This window comes from Salmo trutta, chromosome 14 (assembly GCF_901001165.1).
Source record: "Salmo trutta chromosome 14, fSalTru1.1, whole genome shotgun sequence".
NCBI lineage: Eukaryota > Metazoa > Chordata > Actinopteri > Salmoniformes > Salmonidae > Salmo > Salmo trutta.
In genome coordinates this window covers 39,582,227-39,605,054 of record NC_042970.1, presented here as the reverse complement: position 1 = coordinate 39,605,054, position 22,828 = coordinate 39,582,227, and the positions used below count along the sequence as shown (strand labels likewise).

At 41.9% G+C, this 22,828-nt stretch overlaps 1 protein-coding gene across 14 annotated transcripts in view; it reads right to left on the bottom strand.

The window, feature by feature from the left end:
• celf4 (CUGBP, Elav-like family member 4) overlaps positions 1 to 20,113 on the bottom strand; it is a 107,373-nt gene extending 87,260 nt beyond the window's left edge. For all 14 annotated transcript variants that reach the window (XM_029775776.1, XM_029775785.1, XM_029775777.1 and 11 more), the window contains exon 1: positions 19,507 to 20,113. In XM_029775776.1, the coding sequence (XP_029631636.1) occupies positions 19,507 to 19,744 (238 nt within the window). In that variant the 5' untranslated portion in view covers positions 19,745 to 20,113. The remainder of the gene's footprint in view (positions 1 to 19,506) is intronic.
• Between the last annotated feature and the right edge of the window lie 2,715 nt (positions 20,114 to 22,828).

The following is a 22,828-nucleotide window of genomic DNA, read 5'->3' as shown; positions in this document are numbered from 1 at the left end:
TGTCCAAAAGGAAAAGGCATGCTGGCGCACAACGTTAGCAGCTACATTTTGCGACAGATACAGGGTTTCCAGCTCATTGGCTATCTAGCTAGCTTTGTGTGACCCTGATTGGTGCTTATTTGACAAAGTTAGAGTTGATCAAGTGAAGACTGCCCGCGTCATCGGTGTGCCATGAAGGCGTCACTCTCTGACCAAATTTGATGTCCTATAGGATATACTACACCCCTAATGATATAGTGAAGTCTGGTTACGTTCTAGGATCTCTGAGGAATACATACACACGTGATTTGACTGGTTGAAACAACGTTTAGGGGTAGATTTTCACAGATTCCTTTCTTTGCAAATTGAACGAGTGGAAATACAAAATCGATTGTGGACCTGGACTTTTTTAGGATATGTAAAAGGATTTTATCTAACAAAACGACACTTCATGTTATCTCTGGGACCCTTTGGATGATAAATCACAGCAAGATTTCAGAATGTATGTACACATTTCACTTTCAGTGTTGAATTTCTCAAACCTATCTCGGTGAAAAAAGTGTTTTGTTGTTAGGAGCTCTCCTCAAACAATAGCATGGCATTTTTTCGCAGTTATAGCTACTGTAAGTTGGACAGTGCTGTTATATTAACAAGCATTTAAGCTTCCAGCCGATATAAGACACTTATATGTACTGAAATGTGTTGTTTCTCTAAAATCGCGACCGTGACACAAGTCGCTGCATGATTTACAACTGTCCTGTTGACGGGTTGCCTATCCCTAATTTAACCAATTGGAATGAATGCCTAACCTTGAGAATTTGGAGATAATGCCTGAACTTAACTCTAACCTTAACAATTTGGAGTTAATGTCTAAACTTAACCTTAAACACTTAGAAATTTGACGTTTGAGAAACATGGATGAATGTTTAATTCTGCTGTGAGACTGTGAGAGCTGGTAGGACTGTGTCAGGGGACCGGGATGGGTTTAGATAAGATTCCCATCCTCTGTAGTGATAAAAAAATCTAGGCTCTGACTCGTAGGGAACCTATACGTAGGGCTAGGGAGAGAACTTAGAAGTCATTCAATTGCAAATCTGTAATCATTTGCTGAAGGATTTCTGTCCAAATCATTTCCAGACTGATTTGTTCATGGGGTTATGCTCTGAATGGCCAAGCAGAGAGCCAGCTGAGCTCACTAGCCACTGAGCCAAGTATTTGGTTGCAATAGACACACACTCGCACAAACGCTAGAAACACACAAATGCACACACACACGCACACACGCACACACACACACACACACACACACACACACACACACACACACACACACACACACACACACACACACACACAAAGCCATATGCTTACAGACAGATCTGTACTAAGGCAGAGGCCACAAATCGTAATATTGATATATCATGTGACATTTGTGGTATTGATGTGTTAATTCATGTACACATATCATGTATATATTTTGAACTACACTACACACAGAGTATACAAAACATCATGAACACCTGCTCTTTCCATGACATAGACTGACCAGCTGAATCCAGCTGAAAGCTATGATCCCTTATTGATGTCACTTGTTAAATCCACTTCAATCAGTGTAGATGAAGGGGAGGGTTAAAGAAGGATTTTTAAGCCTTGAGGCATTTGAGACATGGATTGTGTGCCATTCAGAGGGTGAATGGGAAAGACAAAATATTTAAGTGCCTTTGAACGGGGTATGGTAGTAGGGGCCATACCCTGTTCAAAGAACTGCAATGCTGCTGGGTTTTTCACGCTCAACATCTTTCTGTGTGTATTTTTATTTATTTGTTGTACCTTTATTACCCAGATTAGTCTCAGTGAGAAAAAATATCAAATCTATTTTTCAACAGGGGGGTGCAATTCAATATTAGGAAGGTGTTCCTAGTGTTCCATACTCATCCCATTACCTTCGACAACTAAAATCCACATTTTTAAAAAAGAAAATATATGGCGGTCGACGGCAGTATGCAAACCCAATGTTCCATTTTATACCTTTCCCATACCCTAACCCTTACGTTAACCTCTCTGAAACTATACATTACCTTAACCTCAACCTACCCCGTGTTCCTAAACCTAACCTTAACCCTAACCTTAATTTATTTACACCACTGTCAAAACAAAAAAAAAATATGCCAGTCAAATATCCACTTCCTTCTATAAAACGCAGACAATATTAACAACTGATAAGAGTTCATATGAAGTGTAGCAGTGAAAAAAAGCAGTCACTTATATAGGCACAACAACAACAACATTAACACGTTGTCAAAAATGTCTGCCTACATCGGAAAGCGCTCACTTATTCACCCCTGGGGCTGCTTTTAAGCGGTGAGGCCTAATTCTGCTGCCATTGCAGGAAGGTCATTTTCTTTCCAGGGCCATGATGGCCACAGACTAGTGCTTAAATTTCACAAAACGCAACCTATAAATTACAACAAAGGACAGAGGGGTCAGAGCCTAGCATGGAATGGAGCCAGGAGCCATCAATCTGCAGGGAGTGGGACATCTGTCTCTGGGAGTCCCTCGTTCTCTATCTGCCCCACACTCACTCTCTCTATCTCTGTCTCTCTGCCTCTCTCTGTCTCTCTCTCTGCCCCTCTCTCTCTGATTTACTCTCTCTCTCTGCCTCACTCTATCTCTGCCCCTGCCTCTCTGCCTCTCTCTCTGCCTCTGTCGCTCTGCCTCTCTCGCTCTGCCTTTTTCTCTGCCTCGCTTGCTGCCTCTCTCGCTCTGCCTCTCTCTCTGCCTTTGTCTCTCTGACTCTATCTCTGCCTCTCTGCCTCACTCTCTCTGTCTCTCTGCCTCTCACTTGCGCTGCCTCTCTATCTCTGCCTCTCTGCCTCTCTCTCTGCCTCACTCTATCTCTGCCTCAGTCTCTCTGCCTCTCTCTCTTCCCCTCTCTCTGCCTTACTCTCTCTCTGCCTTACTCTCTGCCTCACTCGATCTCTGCCTCACTCGATCTCTGCCTCACTCGATCTCTGCCTCACTCGATCTCTGCCTCACTCGATCTCTGCCTCACTCGATCTCTGCCTCTGTCTCTCTGCCTCTGTCGCTCTGCCTCTCTCTCTCTCTTGCTTTCTCTCTGCCTCTCTCGCTCTGCCTCTCTCTCTCTGCCTTTGTCTCTCTGCCTCTCTCTCTCTGCCTTACCCTACTTCATCTTATCGCTCTCTTCACGCACTCTCTTTATTTCAGTCTTTATGTTTTTCTCCCCATGCCTCTCCCCCTGCCCCTTACAAACGCACATCACAAGTTAGCATTTGGTTCATCGTAAGTTTGGTTGAGACTTGATCTTAGTAGTACCATCTCGTACCCCCCCCCCCCCCCAAATTGCCTCTGAACACTCGAAAACTTCCCCATGACTTATTCATAGTCCTTTTTCCATTTTCTGAATCAGACTTTGTCTTGAATAATTAAGGAGATCTTTCCAAAAGCCTTAACCCCTCTCCCAACTCCCTTTTACAGGTATTACAAGTTCATCCAGAGAGAGCTAAATGCACATCTGACCTCACATAATGACACGTTTTACCTCTTTAGACTTTTGGATCAACAGCATATAGGGAGTTGAGCATTGGGCCAGTAACCAAAAGGTCACTGGTTCGAATATGTGCGAAGGTGAAACATCTGTTCATGTGCCCTTGAGCAAGGCCCTGAAACAGATTTGCTCCAGGGGCGCCGTACTACTATAGCTGACCGTGTAAAACAACACATTTCACTACACCTTTCCGGTGTATGTGACAATAAAACATGTAAAAAACATAAAAAATGGTTATAGGATCAACAATGGAAAGTAACACTGGCTATAGTTCCAGAATCAACAGCATAGAGGTACACTGTAGCTAGCTCTAGGACCAACACCACAGTTACACTGTAGCTAGTTTTAGAATCAACTGCAGTGAGTTACACTGTAGCTAATAGTTCTAGGATCAACAGCAGGTCAACAGCAGTTCTACAATCAACAGCAGATCAACAGCAGTTCAAGGATCAACAGCAGATCAACAGCAGTTCAAGGATCAACAGCAGATCAACAGCAGTTCTAGGATCAACAGCAGATCAACAGCAGTTCTACGATCAACAGCAGATCAACAGCAGTTCTACGATCAACAGCAGTTCTACGATCAACAGCAGATCAACAGCAGTTCTAGGATCAACAGCAGATCAACAGTAGTTCTACGATCAACAGCAGATCAACAGCAGTTCTACGATCAACAGCAGTTCTAGGATCAACAGCAGATCAACAGCAGTTCTATGATCAATAGCAAATCAACAGCAGTTCCAGGATCAACAGTAGCTACTCCTATGGGCCTTGTTTCAATATTGATCTTAACCAGATCTTTTTTGTATCTACTAAAAGCTTGTGATCTATTTTGATTTATACCGGTGCAACTGTTTCTTGTCACCCATGCTTATAAGATCCTTGGCTTGCTCATTATTCACGATATGGAACTAATGTATCCTCATTTAATGGCTGCTTTTATTAACTTTCACTTGATTGATTTTCTGTTGTCCTAATATTGCTTTTATTGGATATGGTGTGATGAATCCCACAGGTTCCCTTGAAAACATCTCACGAGGGTTATCCTGATTTATGAAGAAGAAAAAAGAAAAACAAATCTCCACCATTTCATGTTCCCAGGAATCTTTTGAAGTGCTATGATATCTGTTACTCCAAACAATAAATATAGTATGATAAAAAACAATGTAGAAATGTATATGAAATTACAAAAGCATAAGACAGTGAACAATTGCGATATTAGGCTTAATGCCGTCATGTCTTTGTCTGACTAGAGTACATATTTCAAGCCTTCTTGGCTCTCTTCTGGATGCGAGTAACCTGATTTACTATTCCCATTCCTGCCATGGGATTCCATTCGACCACCTAAACCTCAAGACAGCACAGAGGCAAATCTCACTCACACACACACACACACACACACACACACACACACACACACACACACACACACACACACACACACACACACACACACACACACACACACACACACACACACACACACACACACACACTACAGCATTAGAAATAAAGGCCTAATGGCTGAACACACACAGTCTGTGAAGGTTTATTGTCATTAGCAACCAGCACTATAGTACAGAGCTATATAATCACTGGACCTATAGACAAAGGAACTTGTACCTTGCTCTATAATTATATAGCATGGATGTGTACCCTGTAATTACACCTACACAGTATAGATGTGTGGTATGGCAATGAATGGCAGAGAGATTGCCTGCATTATGAACAAACAAGAGAGAGAATTGTAATTCACTATCATTATGGTACGAAGCATGCAGCACCACAATATGGAGATAATTCTCATTCAGGAGACCTTTTGAGTCCTGTGCTGAATTCGCTCCTGTTCTCAGCCTGACCTACATGTTCCATTGATCTCTAAGAAGTTGAACTTCTAAATGTCAGTAGATGTGTGCATCAGACCTACAATGGAATATAAACCGAGCCAGAATGTTGCAAGGCTTTATCCTCACTAACCCTCTAACCGGTCCTGTAGGAGAAAGTTAGGGATGGGGGAGAATTGTGGTTGTTTCTATTGGCTCAGTTGGTTGGAGAACGGTGCTTACCTCACCGGAGTTTACGGTTTGATTCCTGAATGGACACCACACAAACAAATGCACGCAGGCACACACGCCATACTGTTCACAGGGAGCAATAGCAGAATGTGAGGATTAGCATTTTCTGAGCGCAATATCGCTGTAAAATCGAATAAAGAGGGGTGACTACACAACAACCCCAAAAAGTGAAATGTATTAATAAAAGCTGTATAAACAACAGAAAGTTTCCCATATTTTGAAAGTATTGCATTCTCTCACTCCGGAACAGAGGCTTTATCTGAAACCTCAGGGGAACAAGCAGATGGATCGAACAGAACCAAAGCGTCAGCCTCTTTAAACATTGAACACGGACCACAATAACACTTCCATGATGCAATTGCCTTGAAAACATAACTATTTAACCCTCTAAGGAGCCCTTGTCAAAACAGTGCTAGAGTACGCTTTCAGCCACTTAAAATCGCCATAGCAATAACATGGCAATAGCAAAAAAAAACATAAAAACAACATCTTAATATGAGGAGGGAGGATGTTGTACTTCTGGCATTTTATTAAGCCTCTTTTAGGGTAAACAACAGGTTAAGCTGATGAAAGTTTAAAGGCTGACCAAGTTAAGCATAGCTTTGTCCTTCACATTTTGGATTGTGTATACAGTTAACATAAATCTTTCAGGGAAATATTATATATATATAGAGAGAGATTTTTTATATATAAGTTTGTCCCTGCATTTTTAAACCGTATTGTGCCGACGATTTCTTATTGAGCAAGGCTGCGGGTATGGGTGTGTTTACAGGCGTGTCCAACCCACATGGTAGAGTCAATGGGGTGACGTCACCCGAAGCGTCCCCTTTAGCATTTACCATCTTGAATTAGACTGAAGGCCCGTTGTTTGAAGGGAGCCTAGCGTTGTTTGCTACTATAGTATCTTTGTCTAAAGGAAAAGATCCCCATGCTATGTCTCGGCAATGTATTTGTTTGCTAAAAAGAGTAATACAAAGTATACAGTTGTTCCAAAAAAGTATAGTCCAGTACTGTCATAAGTGTTGGAGATGCTGGTCTTTCTTGACTGGCTGCTTGGGGTCAGGCTTGGCTGTACAAGGCATACACACTTGCTTGCATTGCACCACTAGAAAACCTCAGGGGCTTCATTTATCGATCATGTGTAGGCACAAATCTGTGCCTGAACCTTGCGTGGGATCATGTCCATTCAATATGTGAGATTTATCAATATGAACATTTACTTGAGAATGTGTGTAAATTCACGCACGGCCATGACCATGCGTGTGCACAGTGCCAAGTGGTGGAATAAGGGAACTGCTTGTCAAGCGTGGCCTAGTGAATGGTGAAAATATATGTTGAATATTTGTGAAATTATGAGAGTAAAAATTCTATCATTTTTCAATTTCATTGCAATTCCATTGTGAATTCATGCAACATATCTTGACAGGCTATATTATATAATTTGACCACTTCAGAGCATTTGTTACAACAAAAATCCATATAAAGTACAGTAATTTGTTAAATTAGAGGAATATGTGAAAGATAAACCATTGTTGAAATACTATAAATCTGAGATAATGGGAATTTAAATGAGAGATGGCTAATCCTGATCTGTTGGAAGATTTAGCACAAGCTGCATTTCGCAGAGAGCGTGTTTTTAGAGACAGGTGTGACTTTTTTGCAGAAAGTACAGATTGGCTCATCAGATAGTTTCACAAAATCTATCATATAGGATTTTTGCTAGGATTTAAGACAAACACATGCCATTCCGGTGCATATCCAAGTGCTCTCCACCCCCAGGTTTTCGGCAACGGGCACTTTTCAGAGGGAGCTTACAGATCCAAATCTCATAGACCTCGATGAACCGATGGTTTGGATGCAATCATCACCAAAACGAACGGTTGCATACAATTTCCATACACCATCGCGCAACAGGTTGAAGTCAAGAGGGGTTTCTTTTCCATCATGGTTCTCAATAGATGGCACTCACGTTGCTGAATGTGGTGGCCGGTGGAACGCACCACTCGTTCATTCTGCAGAACAGAAATGTTGGCCTGTACACCTAGAGGAGGGGGCTGTTGAGGATGGATGGCTTATTGGGGAGTGTTGTCTACTCATTTGAGGAAAATTTGCCATTGCTAAAGCAACTTGATATGTCCTAATGGTCGTCTCTTTTGAAGCTTTGCTTTTATTTTTACTGGTCAAGCCATAACTGAGCGAGCCAAATAAAACCTTTTTGTTATATTCAATCTCTGACACGAGCACCTCTATTTCAGTCGTTGAATTGTATTTTTTTTTTTTTAGCTTTTTAGCTTTTCTTGGTTACGCCATTATATTTCATGGTACGGCATTATATATTACCCACAGGCTTTATTAAAGGGATGATTTTGAAATGCAAATACCCAAGGTTGTGCACGAGCCCTGAGGCTGAGAACAATTTATATTTATCAATGGTAATCTCCTAGCAGTGTGCGTATGATGATCGTAGGATTGTTTGATAAATCCCACTATGCATACAAATATTCTAAATTCTGTTCCTAAGTAGTATTTTAGAATAGTTTCAACGCAATGTTGACAAATGCGGCCCCTGGAATATTGACGCACACTATTCTTATATACAACCGTTACTTGAATGTACTTTTGAGATTACTCAACAAAGCCTGTAAGCAAATAGTACAAGAGGTCTTTTATGTAGTTATGTGTACGACCCAAGTGATTTCAGATAGAAATGTGAGATATAGGTCTGTCATTCTCATTGAAGTCTGACAAGCAGTAGCTCCGTTCCCTGTGCAATGTTTCTATGCTTCCCCTCTGTACATTTTGCACCCCTAAGATTGCTGAGGTCAACAGCTCCTCTGACCGAAGGGATGAGTCCCTTCCCTCCAGGTCAGCGTAGCAATAATCCCCTGGGCCTTGCTCTGTGGACAAATGAACGACATCCTAATAAGCGCATATATGCTGAGTAGACCACATTTTATCACATTAATGTCATATTGAAAATTCAGTTGACAATCAAGCACTCTTAACATCGGAAGACTCAACATTTGCAGTGACAGATTAACAATAACAAACCGCAAGATGTTATGACTCGATTACAACATGTTATGACTCGGTTACAACATGTTATGACTCGGTTACAACATGTTATGACTCGGTTACAGCATGTTATGACTCGATTACAACATGTTATGACTCGGTTACAACATGTTATGACTCGGTTACAACATGTTATGACTCGGTTACAACATGTTATGACTCGGTTACAACATGTAATGACTCGGTTACAACATGTTATTACTCGGTTACAACATGTTATGACTCGGTTACAACATATTTGTTACGGTGTTAAATCATGTTCTGACAACGGTTCCACCAAAAGTAATTTGAGAGGAATGAGGATACATGTAAAAGCAAGAGACATCCCATATGATGAGAATCTGTTTTTACTGCACCATCAGTCAAACAATTTCTCTTCTGCTTTCACATTTCCCCCCATGTTATTAGCTATGTGGTGTGTGTGTGTGTGTGATGTGTGTGCGCAAAGTGCCACTTCATGAGTTTTACCGACACTTCCATATACCTGTACAGTGTCTGTCAATCTCCTAAACTAAAATGAGACTGCGTCCTCTGCCAGACCGTCCCCATTCCTTCATGATGATAAAGGTCACAGGCTTTAATGAGTCCAATGAGGAGGTCACAATAGCAAGAGGTCTCTTCCCCCCTGACAGCAATCATAACTCCCGACCTGCAGTTAGCATGCTAATCATCTAGTCTTTGATCCCCTCACCGTTTCCCTTCTCCCTCCCCCATTCCTCTCCTCCCTACATGACCATAGCTCACTGTAAGTAACTAGCTCTCTGGACTAATGATCCCGGACAATCATAATGGACAACAGCATCCGAGGCACCTTGACAACTGTCCCCACTGACAGATTAGGCAAATTAGGCACGTCTCACGTTCTCCTCCCTATTTTTTCGTCTTGAGGCTCGGATGTTTTTAGACACCAAGAGGTGTGCGTGGGGCGGTTGAGCTGGTGGGAGGATTTTGGCGACACGCGGCCTCGTCGGTGACACATGTTGCCCCTTTTCCCCAACAAAACGCTCAACATCGATCGCCGCACGTCGTCATAGAAACAGGGCACGACGTGGTGCCTGAGTGTGCATTCCGAACGGAGCTGAGTGGAGAATTCTGGGCAGGGGATGAGAGAGGGAAGGAGGGGTACACACACACCCCAAACCAACGACGTGAGGAGAAAAAAGAGCCCACAGAGGGGATGATGCAACAAGAGTGAAATCCTGCGGCCAAAACGCTTGGTGCATTAACACAGCCTGGTAGAAAAACACCCCCCCCTCTCTCTTTCTCTCTCTCTCTCTGTCTCTCTCCCTGTCTCTCTCCCTGTCTCTCTCTCTGTCTCTCTCTCTCTGTCTCTCTTTCCTTTTCCTTGTTGAAAGGCTACATTGGTTTCAGCGCCTCGCTGCCTGTCAGGAGGAACTTCCAATGCGGCAACCTGTAACACCTTCCCAGAGTCCCACAGGGTATTACATTTACGATACTGCAGTGCCTTCAGACATTATGTCCATTGACGATGTTCCCAGTTTCAGCTAGTTTTCAAAGCAGTCAGTTTCCAGATTTGATGAATTTTTAATGAAAAAATAGATTTTTTAATATTTCATGAGGATTTCCATTGCTTCTCTAAGAAGAAGGGTCCCAATGTGGACCAACAGGTCTAGAACTACGCTACCAGGGGCTGTTTCCCAAACTGCCAATCAACACTCTGTACAGTGTACCACCCGCTCCATCCACAATAAAGTTACAGCAGTTTAACTGTCCTCTCTTAACCCCCTAAAATCAACGCCGCGCCTAAATCTAAATTAGCATAATAAAACAATCCCCTTAATCTGCCTGTTTAAGCTAGATATATCTGTTGTTTTTGCATGGGCTGTTCCTCAATCCAACCGCATCGGCCCGACGTTGTCCTTCCGCGTCTGTGGTGGAAGGTGGCAGAGCTACAGTGGTGTTTGTCAGATCAGGCGATCAGGAGACATCCCGAAAACTGGTCTTCTCACAAAAACCGTTCTAACAGTTTGATCTGGAAACTAATATGGAAAGCAGAGAGACTATCACGAACACGATGGTGTTCTCCACCGGGCCAAAAAATGAATGGAAGTGAATAAGGCATTTTTTTGGTTGCCTTCTTATATCTCTCATATACTTCAAAACATACTTCATTTCGATGTATTGTTTGGATATATGTTTTAGTAACGTTTACATGTTGATGTTTGTGACATATCTACTTTTATAGGCGACATTTGGGGATCATAGGGGATCTTGAAAGGCATATTTTTTAAACAGGATTAATCACCTGTGATAATTTATCTACACCACCTGCCAGCCTGCCTGCCCAGTACCTAGGACAAATAAGGTGAGGGCAGAAAGCCCAACAGGGAGCTTCTCTGTCCGCTTTTCAATTGAATTGGTCAAAAAACACCCGAAGATATCAATGTACCTATTCCTGCTGCTTCTTTCACTTTCAAAGGACTCCTAGGAAAACCTCAAAGCAGAGCTTCCGAAGGCAACTCTGACAAGAGAGGGCATTTTCGTTGAGCTTTAACAATACATGCAATTACTCTGTTACTACATGGGTGTTACACTGTTATTACACCAAAACAACTGATGATAAAGGACACATACAGGTGTTGACACTTGACAGTCATACATGCTAGGAGCGTCTCATTGACCCAAGGTGAATTACGAGGGCGACTGTTTCTGGCAGTCACCTGGTTGGTAGTGTACTTCCATATCTCCACCCTCCCTCCCATGCTGCATTGCAAAAAAAGAGAGAAAGTGGCCCGTCTTTGTGCCGGCGTCCCTCTCAGCATGCACGGCGGCAGCTGGTGACTGTTATAAATGGCCTCTATTAGTACGGCCCAGTCGCAGAGGGGAGAGAAATAAAATCATTGGGAGAATGTAGGCCTAGTGTTGTCACCTCTGTGCCCGTTCCCTTCCTTCCTCAGCCTCCTCTATCCACCCCCTCCCTTTCAAGAGGCCGGCAATTTAAACACTAGATTGCTAGTGATGCATGGGGTCATTATTGGGATGGTTATGGCAATTTTATTTATTTATTTGTTTATTTGTCAGGGAGCATGTACAACATGCCATTGCACCAGATTTAGCTCATTTTCATCTGTAGTCGCTGGGCAGAAAACAAACAACATGAATACATCAATACAATGCTACAATATAACAGTATTAAAATCTCTCCCTATCTATCTATACTGAACAAAAATATAAACGCAACATGCAGTCAATAGGCCCTAATCTATGGATTTCACATGACTAGGAATACAAATATGCCTCGGTTGGTCACAGATATATATATGACATGACTGGTTTGCCTTTAGCCACTTTTTCAGGTCATGCCTTGAAACTAGCAAAGGTACTGCACTCTCACACACTGGTTGGCAGGATGTTCATAATCCAGACGCTCTGACTGAAAAAGATGTCTGGTCAAATTTGGTGGACCTAAACTGAGTTAAGCAGTCCCCTCTGGTTTAAGCTCTTGTTGTCCTGGTATTGTCCTTGCAATATGTAACAAACTGCTTAAGAGATGATGGGGCAATGTCATGAGTGATCTTAAACAGCAGAGAGGTGTCGGCATAAGAAGCTTTTAAAGCTCAGTAGGTTCTATTTCTTAATGATATTGTAGTGGGGACAGGTGTTTAATTTCTTTGTCCAGCACTTTCAGAGTTTCTTTATAGAGCTTTTAAAGTGGTTTCGTTGCTGTGACACTAGCTCGTGACCAGGTTGTGACACAGTACGAGAGATGGGACAAAATCATTGAGTGCATGTACGTCTTAGCAGCATCTGCTGACATTTGGTTTCTGACAAATTAGACATTTACCAGGTTGCGTTCGACTGTTACATTTGCTTTTTTTAATTTCGTTTTTTGAAGGACAGGTTAGAGTGGCAATGGTATAGTAGAGTAGTATCCAAGGAATGTGAGACAATGGAAAAAGGAAGAGGCTGTCTATCTAGCTATTATAACATGTCACCATAACATTAGTAATAGCATATTAATAGCATCTATAGGTGGTGTTAGCTGTTAACACGTTCAGAGCTTTATTGAACAATCACACTAAATCACACTAATCTTTGTTACAGGTATTTTCATATGTCCAAACCAGCTAAAATCATTTCATTTTAGAGTTTTTTCAATAACAATGGTTTGTCCATCAGGTCAAATAAAGGGCAGTGTTGTGAAACAGGGGGAAAACCCTTCACAGCAGGAAAATAAAGAGGAATAGAGCATATGGAGGAAAGGAGAAGTAGTAAAGGTGTAGATACTAAACATTTGAATACTTTATTTATAAGAATCTTTAGGGGAGTCAATCATTTTAACCCCTATTTTTTTATTTTATTTTTAAGAAATTGACTTGTTAAAACCCCCCTAAGGTCGATGTCTGTGCCCCTGTGGAAATCTAATTTGCATAATTATAAAATCCCCATGAAAATGTGTCAGTTTAAGCTAGAGATATCAGGTTTTTTTGCATTGAATGCATCCGCCTATGTAACTCTTCTGCATCTGCGGTGAAAGGTGACAGAGCAACAGTAGAGCTGTGTTAATCAGACCATAAGACATCCCAAAAATCGGTCTTCACACAAAATCGCCTGTAGTGTCTGAATGGTTTGGCCTAAAAACTATTATGACCCCTCTATGGAAAGATGAGACTCTCACGAACATGATGGTGTTCTCCGACCGCCACAAGCATTTTGGGACTCGTCTAAAGTCAGTACAGCCAATCTGCCAACTTCTGTGTGTAGTGTCCGAACAGTTTGGGCTACACACTAATATACACGTACCTGTCAGCTGTTTTGCTCTAGGATGCCCACAGGCCTCACAAGACTCGTCTGAAGGTCACCCAGTGACAGTCCCAAAAAATGTATGGAGTATATATGGACTCTTTAATGACAAAAATAAGGGGTTAAATACATGTGAAAAAAAACTATCAAATGTGTCCCGATCTTCCTTAAAACTTCTTTGGGATAAGGGGCGGTATTTTGACATCTGGATAAAAAGCGTGCCCAAAGTAAACTGCCTGCTACTCAGGCCCAGAAGCTAGGATATGCATATAATTGATAGATTTGGATAGAAAACACTCTAAAGTTTCGAAAACTGTTAATGTCTGTGAGTATAACGGACCTGAAATGGCAGGCAAAACCCCGAGGACAAACCATTTAAAAAATGTTTTATCAGCATACCACTGATTTCAATGCCTGGCACTTTTATAATAGGGTGAAATCGTTCTGATTGCAGTTCCTAGGGCTTCCACTAGATGTCAACAGTCTTTAGAAAGAGTTTCAGGCTGGTTTTTGGAAAAATGAGGGAGAAGTTGTAGTTTTTCTAAGTGGCTCCCATTTTGGCTGTAGTGTTTCCAAGCGTATGGCCGAGACAGTGTGTTCTTTTTGTTTATCTCCGGTAAAGACAATAACGATTCTCCGTCTTAAATTGTATTGTTTATTTGCGTATTAGGGTACATAAGGATTGATTACAAACGTTGATTGACTTGTTTGGATAAGTTTATTGGTAAAGTTTGTGATTCATTTTGTATGCATTTTGAAGGAGGGAAATCGAGTGGATTATTGACTGAATCGCGCCAGCTAAACTGAGTTTTTATGGATATAAAAAAGGACTTTATCGAACAAAAGGACCATTTGTAATGTAACTGGGACATTTTGGAGTGCCAACAGAAGAAGATCTTCAAAGGTAAGGCATATATTATATCGCTATTTCTGACTTTCGTGTTGACACTCCCTGGTTGAAAATGATTTGTTATGCATTTGTGTGCTGGACGCTGTCCTCAGATAATCGCATGGTTTGCTTTCGCCGTAAAGCCTTTTGAAATCTGACACCTTGGCTTGATGAAATCTCTCAGATATAGGATGGACACTTCAGAACAAGCTTCCTTTATATGTTTTTTTTGTGGACTATTTGTTGTTCAATGTGTTTGTATGGGCTAATAGCAGTAAGGATAAATCATTTATTTAATCAAATCATATTTTTATTTTATTTTGATACTTCAAGGGGTCTTAGAATTAAAATTGCAAAATTATCCTTGGTATGGCCTTCTTAAAACAATTATATGTAACTTAGTAGATCCCCCCCTCCTCCCACGGCTTAGACAGGGCTTAGACTGTTTAGTGCCAAAAACAAGGGGTTAAATACATGTAAAAATATATATATATATGTTTTCTGATCTTTCTTATCTCTCAGACATAGAACAAACACTTCAGAAAAAACTTCATTTAGATTTTTTTGGGGGGACTATCTGTTGTTCCATGTAGTGAATCTGTCATTGGGCTAATAGCAGTAAGGGCAAAAATATTTTCTCATAACATTTTTTTTATATCAAACAATTCCATATAGCTTAGTAGTACAAACTCAAAACCAACAATGCAATAATCAATAACAATGTATTACTAGAAAAAAGCGCACGAGAAATAAGAATAAGAAATACTTTATTGTATAAGTAAGTAAGCATACTATACACAGGAAATATTTAAAAAGTCCGTTCCAATACCATATTTACATGTGCATGGATATTGACATGATGGAGGTAGATATGTATAGGGGTAGGGTGACTAGGCAACAGTGGTGTAAAGTCCTTAAGTAAAAATACTTTAAAGTAGTACTTAAGTAGTTATTTTGGGTATCTGTACTTTACTTTACCATTTATATTTTTGACACCTTTTACTTCACTACATTTCTGAAGAAAATAATTTACTCCTTACATTTTCCCTGACACCCAAAAGTACTCGTTACATTTTGAATCCTTAGCAGGACAGGAAAATGGTACAATTCACATACTTATCAAGAGAACATCCCTGGTCATCCCTACTGCCTCTGATCTGGCAGACTCACTAAACACAAATGCTTTGTTTGTAAATGATGTCTCAGTGTTGGAGTGTGTCCCTGGCTATCCATAAGTAAATAAAAAACAGGAAAAGGGTGCTGTCTGGTTTGCTTAATATAAGAATTTTTACTGGGTAACTTTCACTTTTACTTGAGTAATTTTCTTTTAAGGTATCTTTACTTTTACTCAAGTATGACAATTGGGTACTTTTTCCACCACTGCTAGGCAACAGGATATAAGATAAACAAAATAGCAGCAGCTTGCAAGTGAGTGTGGGTGTGTAGGGTCCGTATAAACATATGTGCATATTATGTGTGAGTGAGCAAATGAGTGAGTGTTTGTATGTGTTGGAGTGACAGTGTGTGTGAGTGTGCAGGGCCCTGTGAGTGTGCATAGAGACAATGTAAAATACTGTGCATAGAGACAATGTAAAATACTGAAATAAAAGGTCAATAAAGATACAAGGGAAACTCTTGTCCATGTAGTTATTTTGTTAGCTATTTATCAGTCGTATTGCTTGGGGATAGAAGCTGTTCAAGAGCCTGTTGGTGTCAGACTTGACGCACAGGTACCTCTTGCCATGCGGCAGCAGAGAAAATAGTCTATGGCTTGGGTGGTTGGGGTCTTTGACGATTTTCCAGGCCTTCCTTTCACACCGCCTGATATAGAGGTCCTGGATAGCGGGGAGCTCGGCCCCAGTGATGTACTGGGCTGTCCGCATAACTCTCTGTAGCGCCATGTGATTGAGGGTGGTGCTATTGCCATACGAAGCAGTGATGCAGCCAGTTAATTTGCTCTCCATGGTACAGCTGTAGAACCTTTTCAGGATTTGAGGGCCCATGCCAAACTTTTTCACCCTCCTGAAGGTGAAGAGGCACTGTCGCACCTTCTTCACGACTGTTCGTGTGTGTCTGGACCATTTTAAGTCTTTAGTGATTTGAACACGGAGGAACTTGAAGCTGTATACCTGCTCCACTGCCGCCCCGTCGATGTGGATGGGGGCGTGCTCACCTCCCCATTTCCTGTAGTCCACGATCAGCTCCTTGGTCTTGCTGACGTTGAGGGAGAGGTTGCTGCTCCAGCACCACACTGCCAGGTCACTGAACTCCTCCCTGTAGGCTGACTCATCGTCGCCGGTGATCAGGCCTAGCATTGTCGTGTCGTCAGCGAACTTGATAGACACTCACTTAGTGAAGACTACAGGACTGAATTCCAGCGAATTCAACAACCATGTTTCTGTCACTATAAAATCCACTAATGGGTGGTAACTACAATTCAATCAAAGGGCAAGGCACACTGGGAAATACACAAATAAGGCTGAATAAATTCTCAAGTTGAATTATATTCAATCAACGTAAAATTAAAAGTTGAGCGAACATAGAATTCAACTTAAGAATGTATGTTGGTTCAGTTAATATGCTCAAAAGTTGGGTACACTATAAATCGTATTGAAGCTGGTTGTCTTGATATTTTAAGTTTAATCAACTTCAATGCTATTTTGTTGAGCAAACTAGAAATTGTATTGCAGCTGGTTGCCTTGATTTTTTTAGTTGAGTCAACACATTTTTTTTATAGTGTGACAAAAGGCTGCAAATATTCTCAGACCCTAGTGTTGTTCACTTTTCTTGCAGTATTAATACCAATACTTCAACCTTTAAGTTGTTTATAGATCAACATTGCCCTTGTTTGATATACATCTTTTGGACTACATTTTGTACCACAATTGGAAAAAGTTGCCATTCACACGTTTTGCCAGCTTGTAGATGTATCCAAAATATGATGAAAACAATGACGTGTTGTTAACCATGCTATGTCACCGACATAGGGAGTCTGTCTAGGCCAGTACAGTCAAAATGAAAACCGCTACCTCTGTCAAGACAACGGTTACTTGACATGAGATCATGGTTGGACATGACACCTTACGGCAGGTCTTATAACACCTTCCTATCTATGACACTGTCAAGTATTATAAGCAGTCTAATAACATATTATAAAGGCTTATAACAAGTAACAAACATTATACCTGTTAGCTGTAAGTAAAAGGTTACCAAAATATTCTTTACTCAAGTTAAAACATTCAGACATAACCTGACAGCAACTTTAAAGTAAAAAAAAAAAAAAACATTTGACAAACATCCTGTTTGGGGGGAGGTGTAGGGATATTGGTCTGGCTGGGAGAAGGAGTGTGTATATATAACGTCTTGGCCAACCAGCTAGCCAATGAGAGGGCTAGCACCTCCAGCTAGTTAAAATATTAGAGCGGTGCTGTGGAGGGGGGCTCACTAATGAAACGGGGGGGGGGGGGGGGGGGGGGAGCTGCCTGTGAGGCCAGGCCATATATCGCTGTGAGGAGACAGTTCCTAGAATCACCCGGCGTGGCCGCCCATAGTTCACGGGCCACGCATGATTAACCGTTAGACAGGGAATCGCTACTACAGCTGGGCTATTAATAAAATATATACCCTCCCCCCTCCTCCCTTCCTCTCTCTCCTCCTTCTCCTCTTCCCCTTCACACTCTTCCATTTGGTTCCCTCTTCCCCGACAATCTCCTCCTCCCTCCTTCCTGATTTATTTGTATTTCATCATCATGCAAAATGTCACGTTGTTAACAGAGGATAGGGGGAGGTCGGGGGTTAGGGGATACCACCAGGATTGGAAAGCTGAAACACTAGCTCTGTTTGTACTTTAACATCCCCATGTGAAGTGAGCCTGTGGAGTCTGAAAATGCCCTCCAGGTGTTGCAGATCAATTGAACCCTTCAATCGAAGAACTATACACGTGCTTTTTCATTTTCAGATGATTACAGATTACTGATTTTGTAGTTCACTGTAATGTCCAGAATTGTCAACCCACATGGGATGTATTGTTCATGTTATCTATTGCTAGTTTTTGTTGTAATATCAATACTCTGGATGATTCATATTGCCTGTACAACTGGATCATTACTATAATACCGAAGGGTTGACAAGTTCTCAAAGGGTATAGCATATCAATAGGTAGGATATGATCTCGCACTTGCACACGCGAGCGCGCGCACGCGTGACACACACGCACAGTCCTTCAGTCCTCTCTCTATGTATAAGCTGGTTGTTCAAACACCTGTCTCCAAAAACACAAAACATCTCCATGCATGATGCCAGGCACTAGACTAGAGCATAACATCAATGACATATGGTAGGTAGGCGGGTGGACCACATATAATGGATTTAGGTAGGGAATACTGTAGAATGCATTATGTCAAATCTCAAATGTTGGTCACATTTGCTCAGAAAATCATACACAAGCCCGCGCGCACACGCACGAGCTCGCACGCACGCGCGCACACACACACACACACACACACACATACACACATACAATTCCCCTCCCTCCCTCTTTCCTATTGCAGGAAACTTGCCATCACGCGCAACAGAGTGCAAGGTGCCGTGGGCAATAAGCCACGGGCTCCACGGGTATATTCGAGAAATGTTTTAACATCGAAGCAGGGTGATTTTGCACTTGTGAATGAATGCACAATGACTATATGTGTGACTCGTTAACTCTTAACACGTAGCATACACGTCGAAAGATACAAGAGAACGGCACTTGCTCTTAATATTGTTACATAATATTAGCTGTCTTGATTCGTGCCAGCGCTGTATGCCTGGATAACTCAGCACATTAATACATGTATATGTTAGTTGAAATGTCTCAATATTCATTACGGAATCCAGACTATAGCAATGGACTATTCCTTTTTCCGATAACATGAAACCTGTCGAGAGTATACTACAATAGTAAATGACACAAAAATACTACTATAAAAATACGCAAGTAATACTATTCAACAACCACACGTGTCCAATACGTGTCAGTCCTGTCTCCCGAACCAGGGGGAACAAGACTGCAAGCCATGGACAGACATTCGTGACAGGCAACGGCGACGGGAGCCGAGGAGAAAAGAGAATGAAGATGGGGATCCCGCTCTCTCTTTGACCGAGTAGTAGGCTCAACCCACCTTTGTGCATGCCCGTAAAGCGGTCCTTGAGCACGGTGAGCTCGTAGATCTTGCCAAACTCCTCAAAGAGCGGCCGGAGGTCCTTCTCGTCCAGGTTGCGTGGTATCTGCCCGATGAACAGTTTGATAGCGTCGTGGTCCTTCATAGGGATGGTGCCCCCGCAGCCCGCTGGACTGTGGCTTAATCCGTTCACTAGCCCGTTTGTGCCATCCACCTGTCCGTTCGTTAAAGTTGCCATCTTCGGACCGGCAATGAGTTGTGGTAACAGCGGCGGCAGCAGCAGCGCAATCTTGGTGGCCTTGTGTAGAAGCTTCCGAAGTATTGGTCAAAAATGTTATTCAAAAAAGCCTTGCTGGTCCTGCTTCTAGTCCTACCAAGGCAAATATGTACATGGATAAGTATACATATGTATCATTGGGCTAAAACGAATATCAAAGGCTTGGAGCTGTCTGCTGGTCCCGGTGGAGGCGTGATTCCTTGTATTTATGTTCTAGTTAATAATTCATTCATTCATTTAGTAAAATAGATGAGAGGGAGAGAGAGAGAGACCAAGAGCTTTCGCTTTCTATTTACACCTTTCGTTCCCCTAGTCCCTGCTTCTGGATTCCCTTTTATTTTTTGCATTGAGAAGTCTGTATGGGTGTTCTCGGTTTAAACGAACGGGGCCAGCTCAAGAGCTGCAAGGACTGCGGGGAGGTATGGAACAAGGGGAACCACTATAACTCGATGTTTGTGTTACACAGGCTTTTCTCTACCCCTTCCCGTTGGTACGTTCCACCAATAGAAAGGGGGTTTATAAATAAAGAAAAGAGTGAATTTGTACGGTTCTTTGTGCAATAGTCAACCAAGTGTAAATCACGCCACATTTGCAGGGAAATAATAGGCATAATAATAATAATAATAGTATGCTATTATATATTTATATATATATATATATAGTAAAAAGCATGAGCTGACGCACACCCCAATTATTTTGAAGAGGTGCTGACTAACGAGAGTCGTACACTCTCTCTCTTTCTCTTGCTCTCTCTCACACACACACATATATATATACACAGTATCTACCATATGTTCCTTTCAAAATATACCCCAATAGGCAACCAACACTGATTGATTGAAAACCATTTTGATTTGGAGTGAAAGGCCATTAAAGTGGTGTAGAACCATTCGAAGAATATTCACCTAAATACCTACAACAGGAGCTTGAACCGCTTGAATAGCGGGTAGGTGGACAGTGCCTGGTGCTGAAATCCTCGAGCCGAGTTAAAAGGCAACATCGGTGGCTAAAATATGTTTCAGGGAATGTTAGGATGTGTCAGTCGAAGACATGTCGCACAGTATAGCCTAGAGCTCGAGGAGGCATCTATTCTGTTCAGATTCTGATGTAGATGTATTTGATGAGAAGGAAGTCTGGGAGCACCGCCGAGCAGGATAGACGGGCACATCGGGAAGGGGCAGCAAAGAGAGAGGGAAGGCTACAACATTCGAAACAGCTCCAGGTTCCACTTACATGTGCCAATCTGATGCTATAGACTAAGTTGAATGCTGGGATATATCTTGACAAACAAACACACACACACACACACATATACAGTGCATTCGAAAAGTATTCAGACCCCTTGACTTTTTCTACGTTTTGTTACATTACAGCCTTATTCTAAAATGGATTCAGTCACCCCCATCAATCTACACACAATACTCCATAATGAAAAAGCAAAAAAAGGTTTTTAGATTTTTTTGCAAATGTATATATATATATATATATATATATATACTCCAAATCAAAATGGTTTTCAAATATATATATATATACATATATATAAAATACCTTATTTACATAAGTATTCAGACCCTTTAATCAGTACTTTGTTGAAGCACCTTTGGCAGAGATTAGAGCCTCTATTCTTCTTGGGTATGACACTACAAGCTTGGCACAACTGTATTTTGGGGAGTTTCTCCCATTCTTCTCTGCGGATAATCTCAAGCTTGTCGGGTAGGATGGGGAACGTCACCGCACAGCTATTTTCAGGTCTCTCCAGAGATGTTCGATCGGGTTCAAGTCCGGGCTCTGGCTGGACCACTCAAGGACATTCAGAGACTTGTCTCGAAGCCACTCCTGCATTGTCTTGGCTGTGTGCTTAGGATCGTGGTCCTATTGGAAGGCGGACCTTCGCCCCAGTCTAAGGTCCTGAGTGCTCTGGAGAAGGTTTTCATCAAGGGGCTCTCTGTACTTTGCTCCGTTCATCTTTCCTTCGATCCTGACTAGTCTCCCAGTCCCTGTCACTGAAAAACCTCCCCACAGCATGATGCTGCCACCACCATGCTTCACCGTAGGAATGGTGTCAGATTTTATCCAGATGTGACGCTTGGCATTCAGGCGAATAGAGTTCAATCTTGGTTTCATTAGACCAGAGAATCTATTTTCTCATGGTCTGAGAGTCCTTTAGGTGCCTTTTGGGAAACTCCAAGCGGACGGTCATGTGCCTTTTTACTGAGAAGTGGCTTCCGTCTGGCCACTCTACCATAAAGGCCTGATTGGTGGAGTGCTGCAGAGATGGTTGCCCTTCTGGAAGGTTCTCGAATCTTCACAGAGGAACGCTGGAGCTCATTGGGTTTTTGGTCACCTCTCTGACCAAGGCCCTTCTCCCCCAATTTCTCAGTTTAGCTGGGCTGCCAGCTCTAGGAAGAGTCTTGGTGGTTCCAAACTTCTTTCATATAAGAATGATGGAGGCCACTATGTTCTTGGGACAATTCCTTCAACGTCATGGCTTGGTTTTGCTCTGACATGTACTGTCAAGTGTGGGACCTTATATAGACAGGTATGTGCCTTTCCAAATCATGTCCGATCAATTGAATTTAGCACAGGTGGACTCCAATCAAGTTGTAGAAACATCTCAAAGATGAAAAATGGAAACAAGATGCACCTGAGCTACGTTTTGAGTCTCATAGCAAAGGTTCTGAATACTTACAGTACCAGTCAAGAGTTTGGACACACCTACTCATTCAAGGGTTTTTCTTTATTTGAATTATTTTCTACATTAATAGTGAAGACATTAAAACTATGAAATCCCACATATACTGAGCACTTGTTGGCTGCTTTTCCTTCACTCTGCAGTCCAACTCATCCCAAACCATCTCAATTGGTTTGAGGTCGGGTGATTGTGGAGGCCAGGTATTCTGATGCAGCACTCAATCACTCTCCTTCTTGGTCAAATAGCCCTTACACAGCCTGGAGGTGTGTTGGGTCATTGTCCTGTTGAAAAACAAATGATAGTACCACTAAGCCAAACCAGATGGGATGGCGTATCGCTGCTGAATGCTG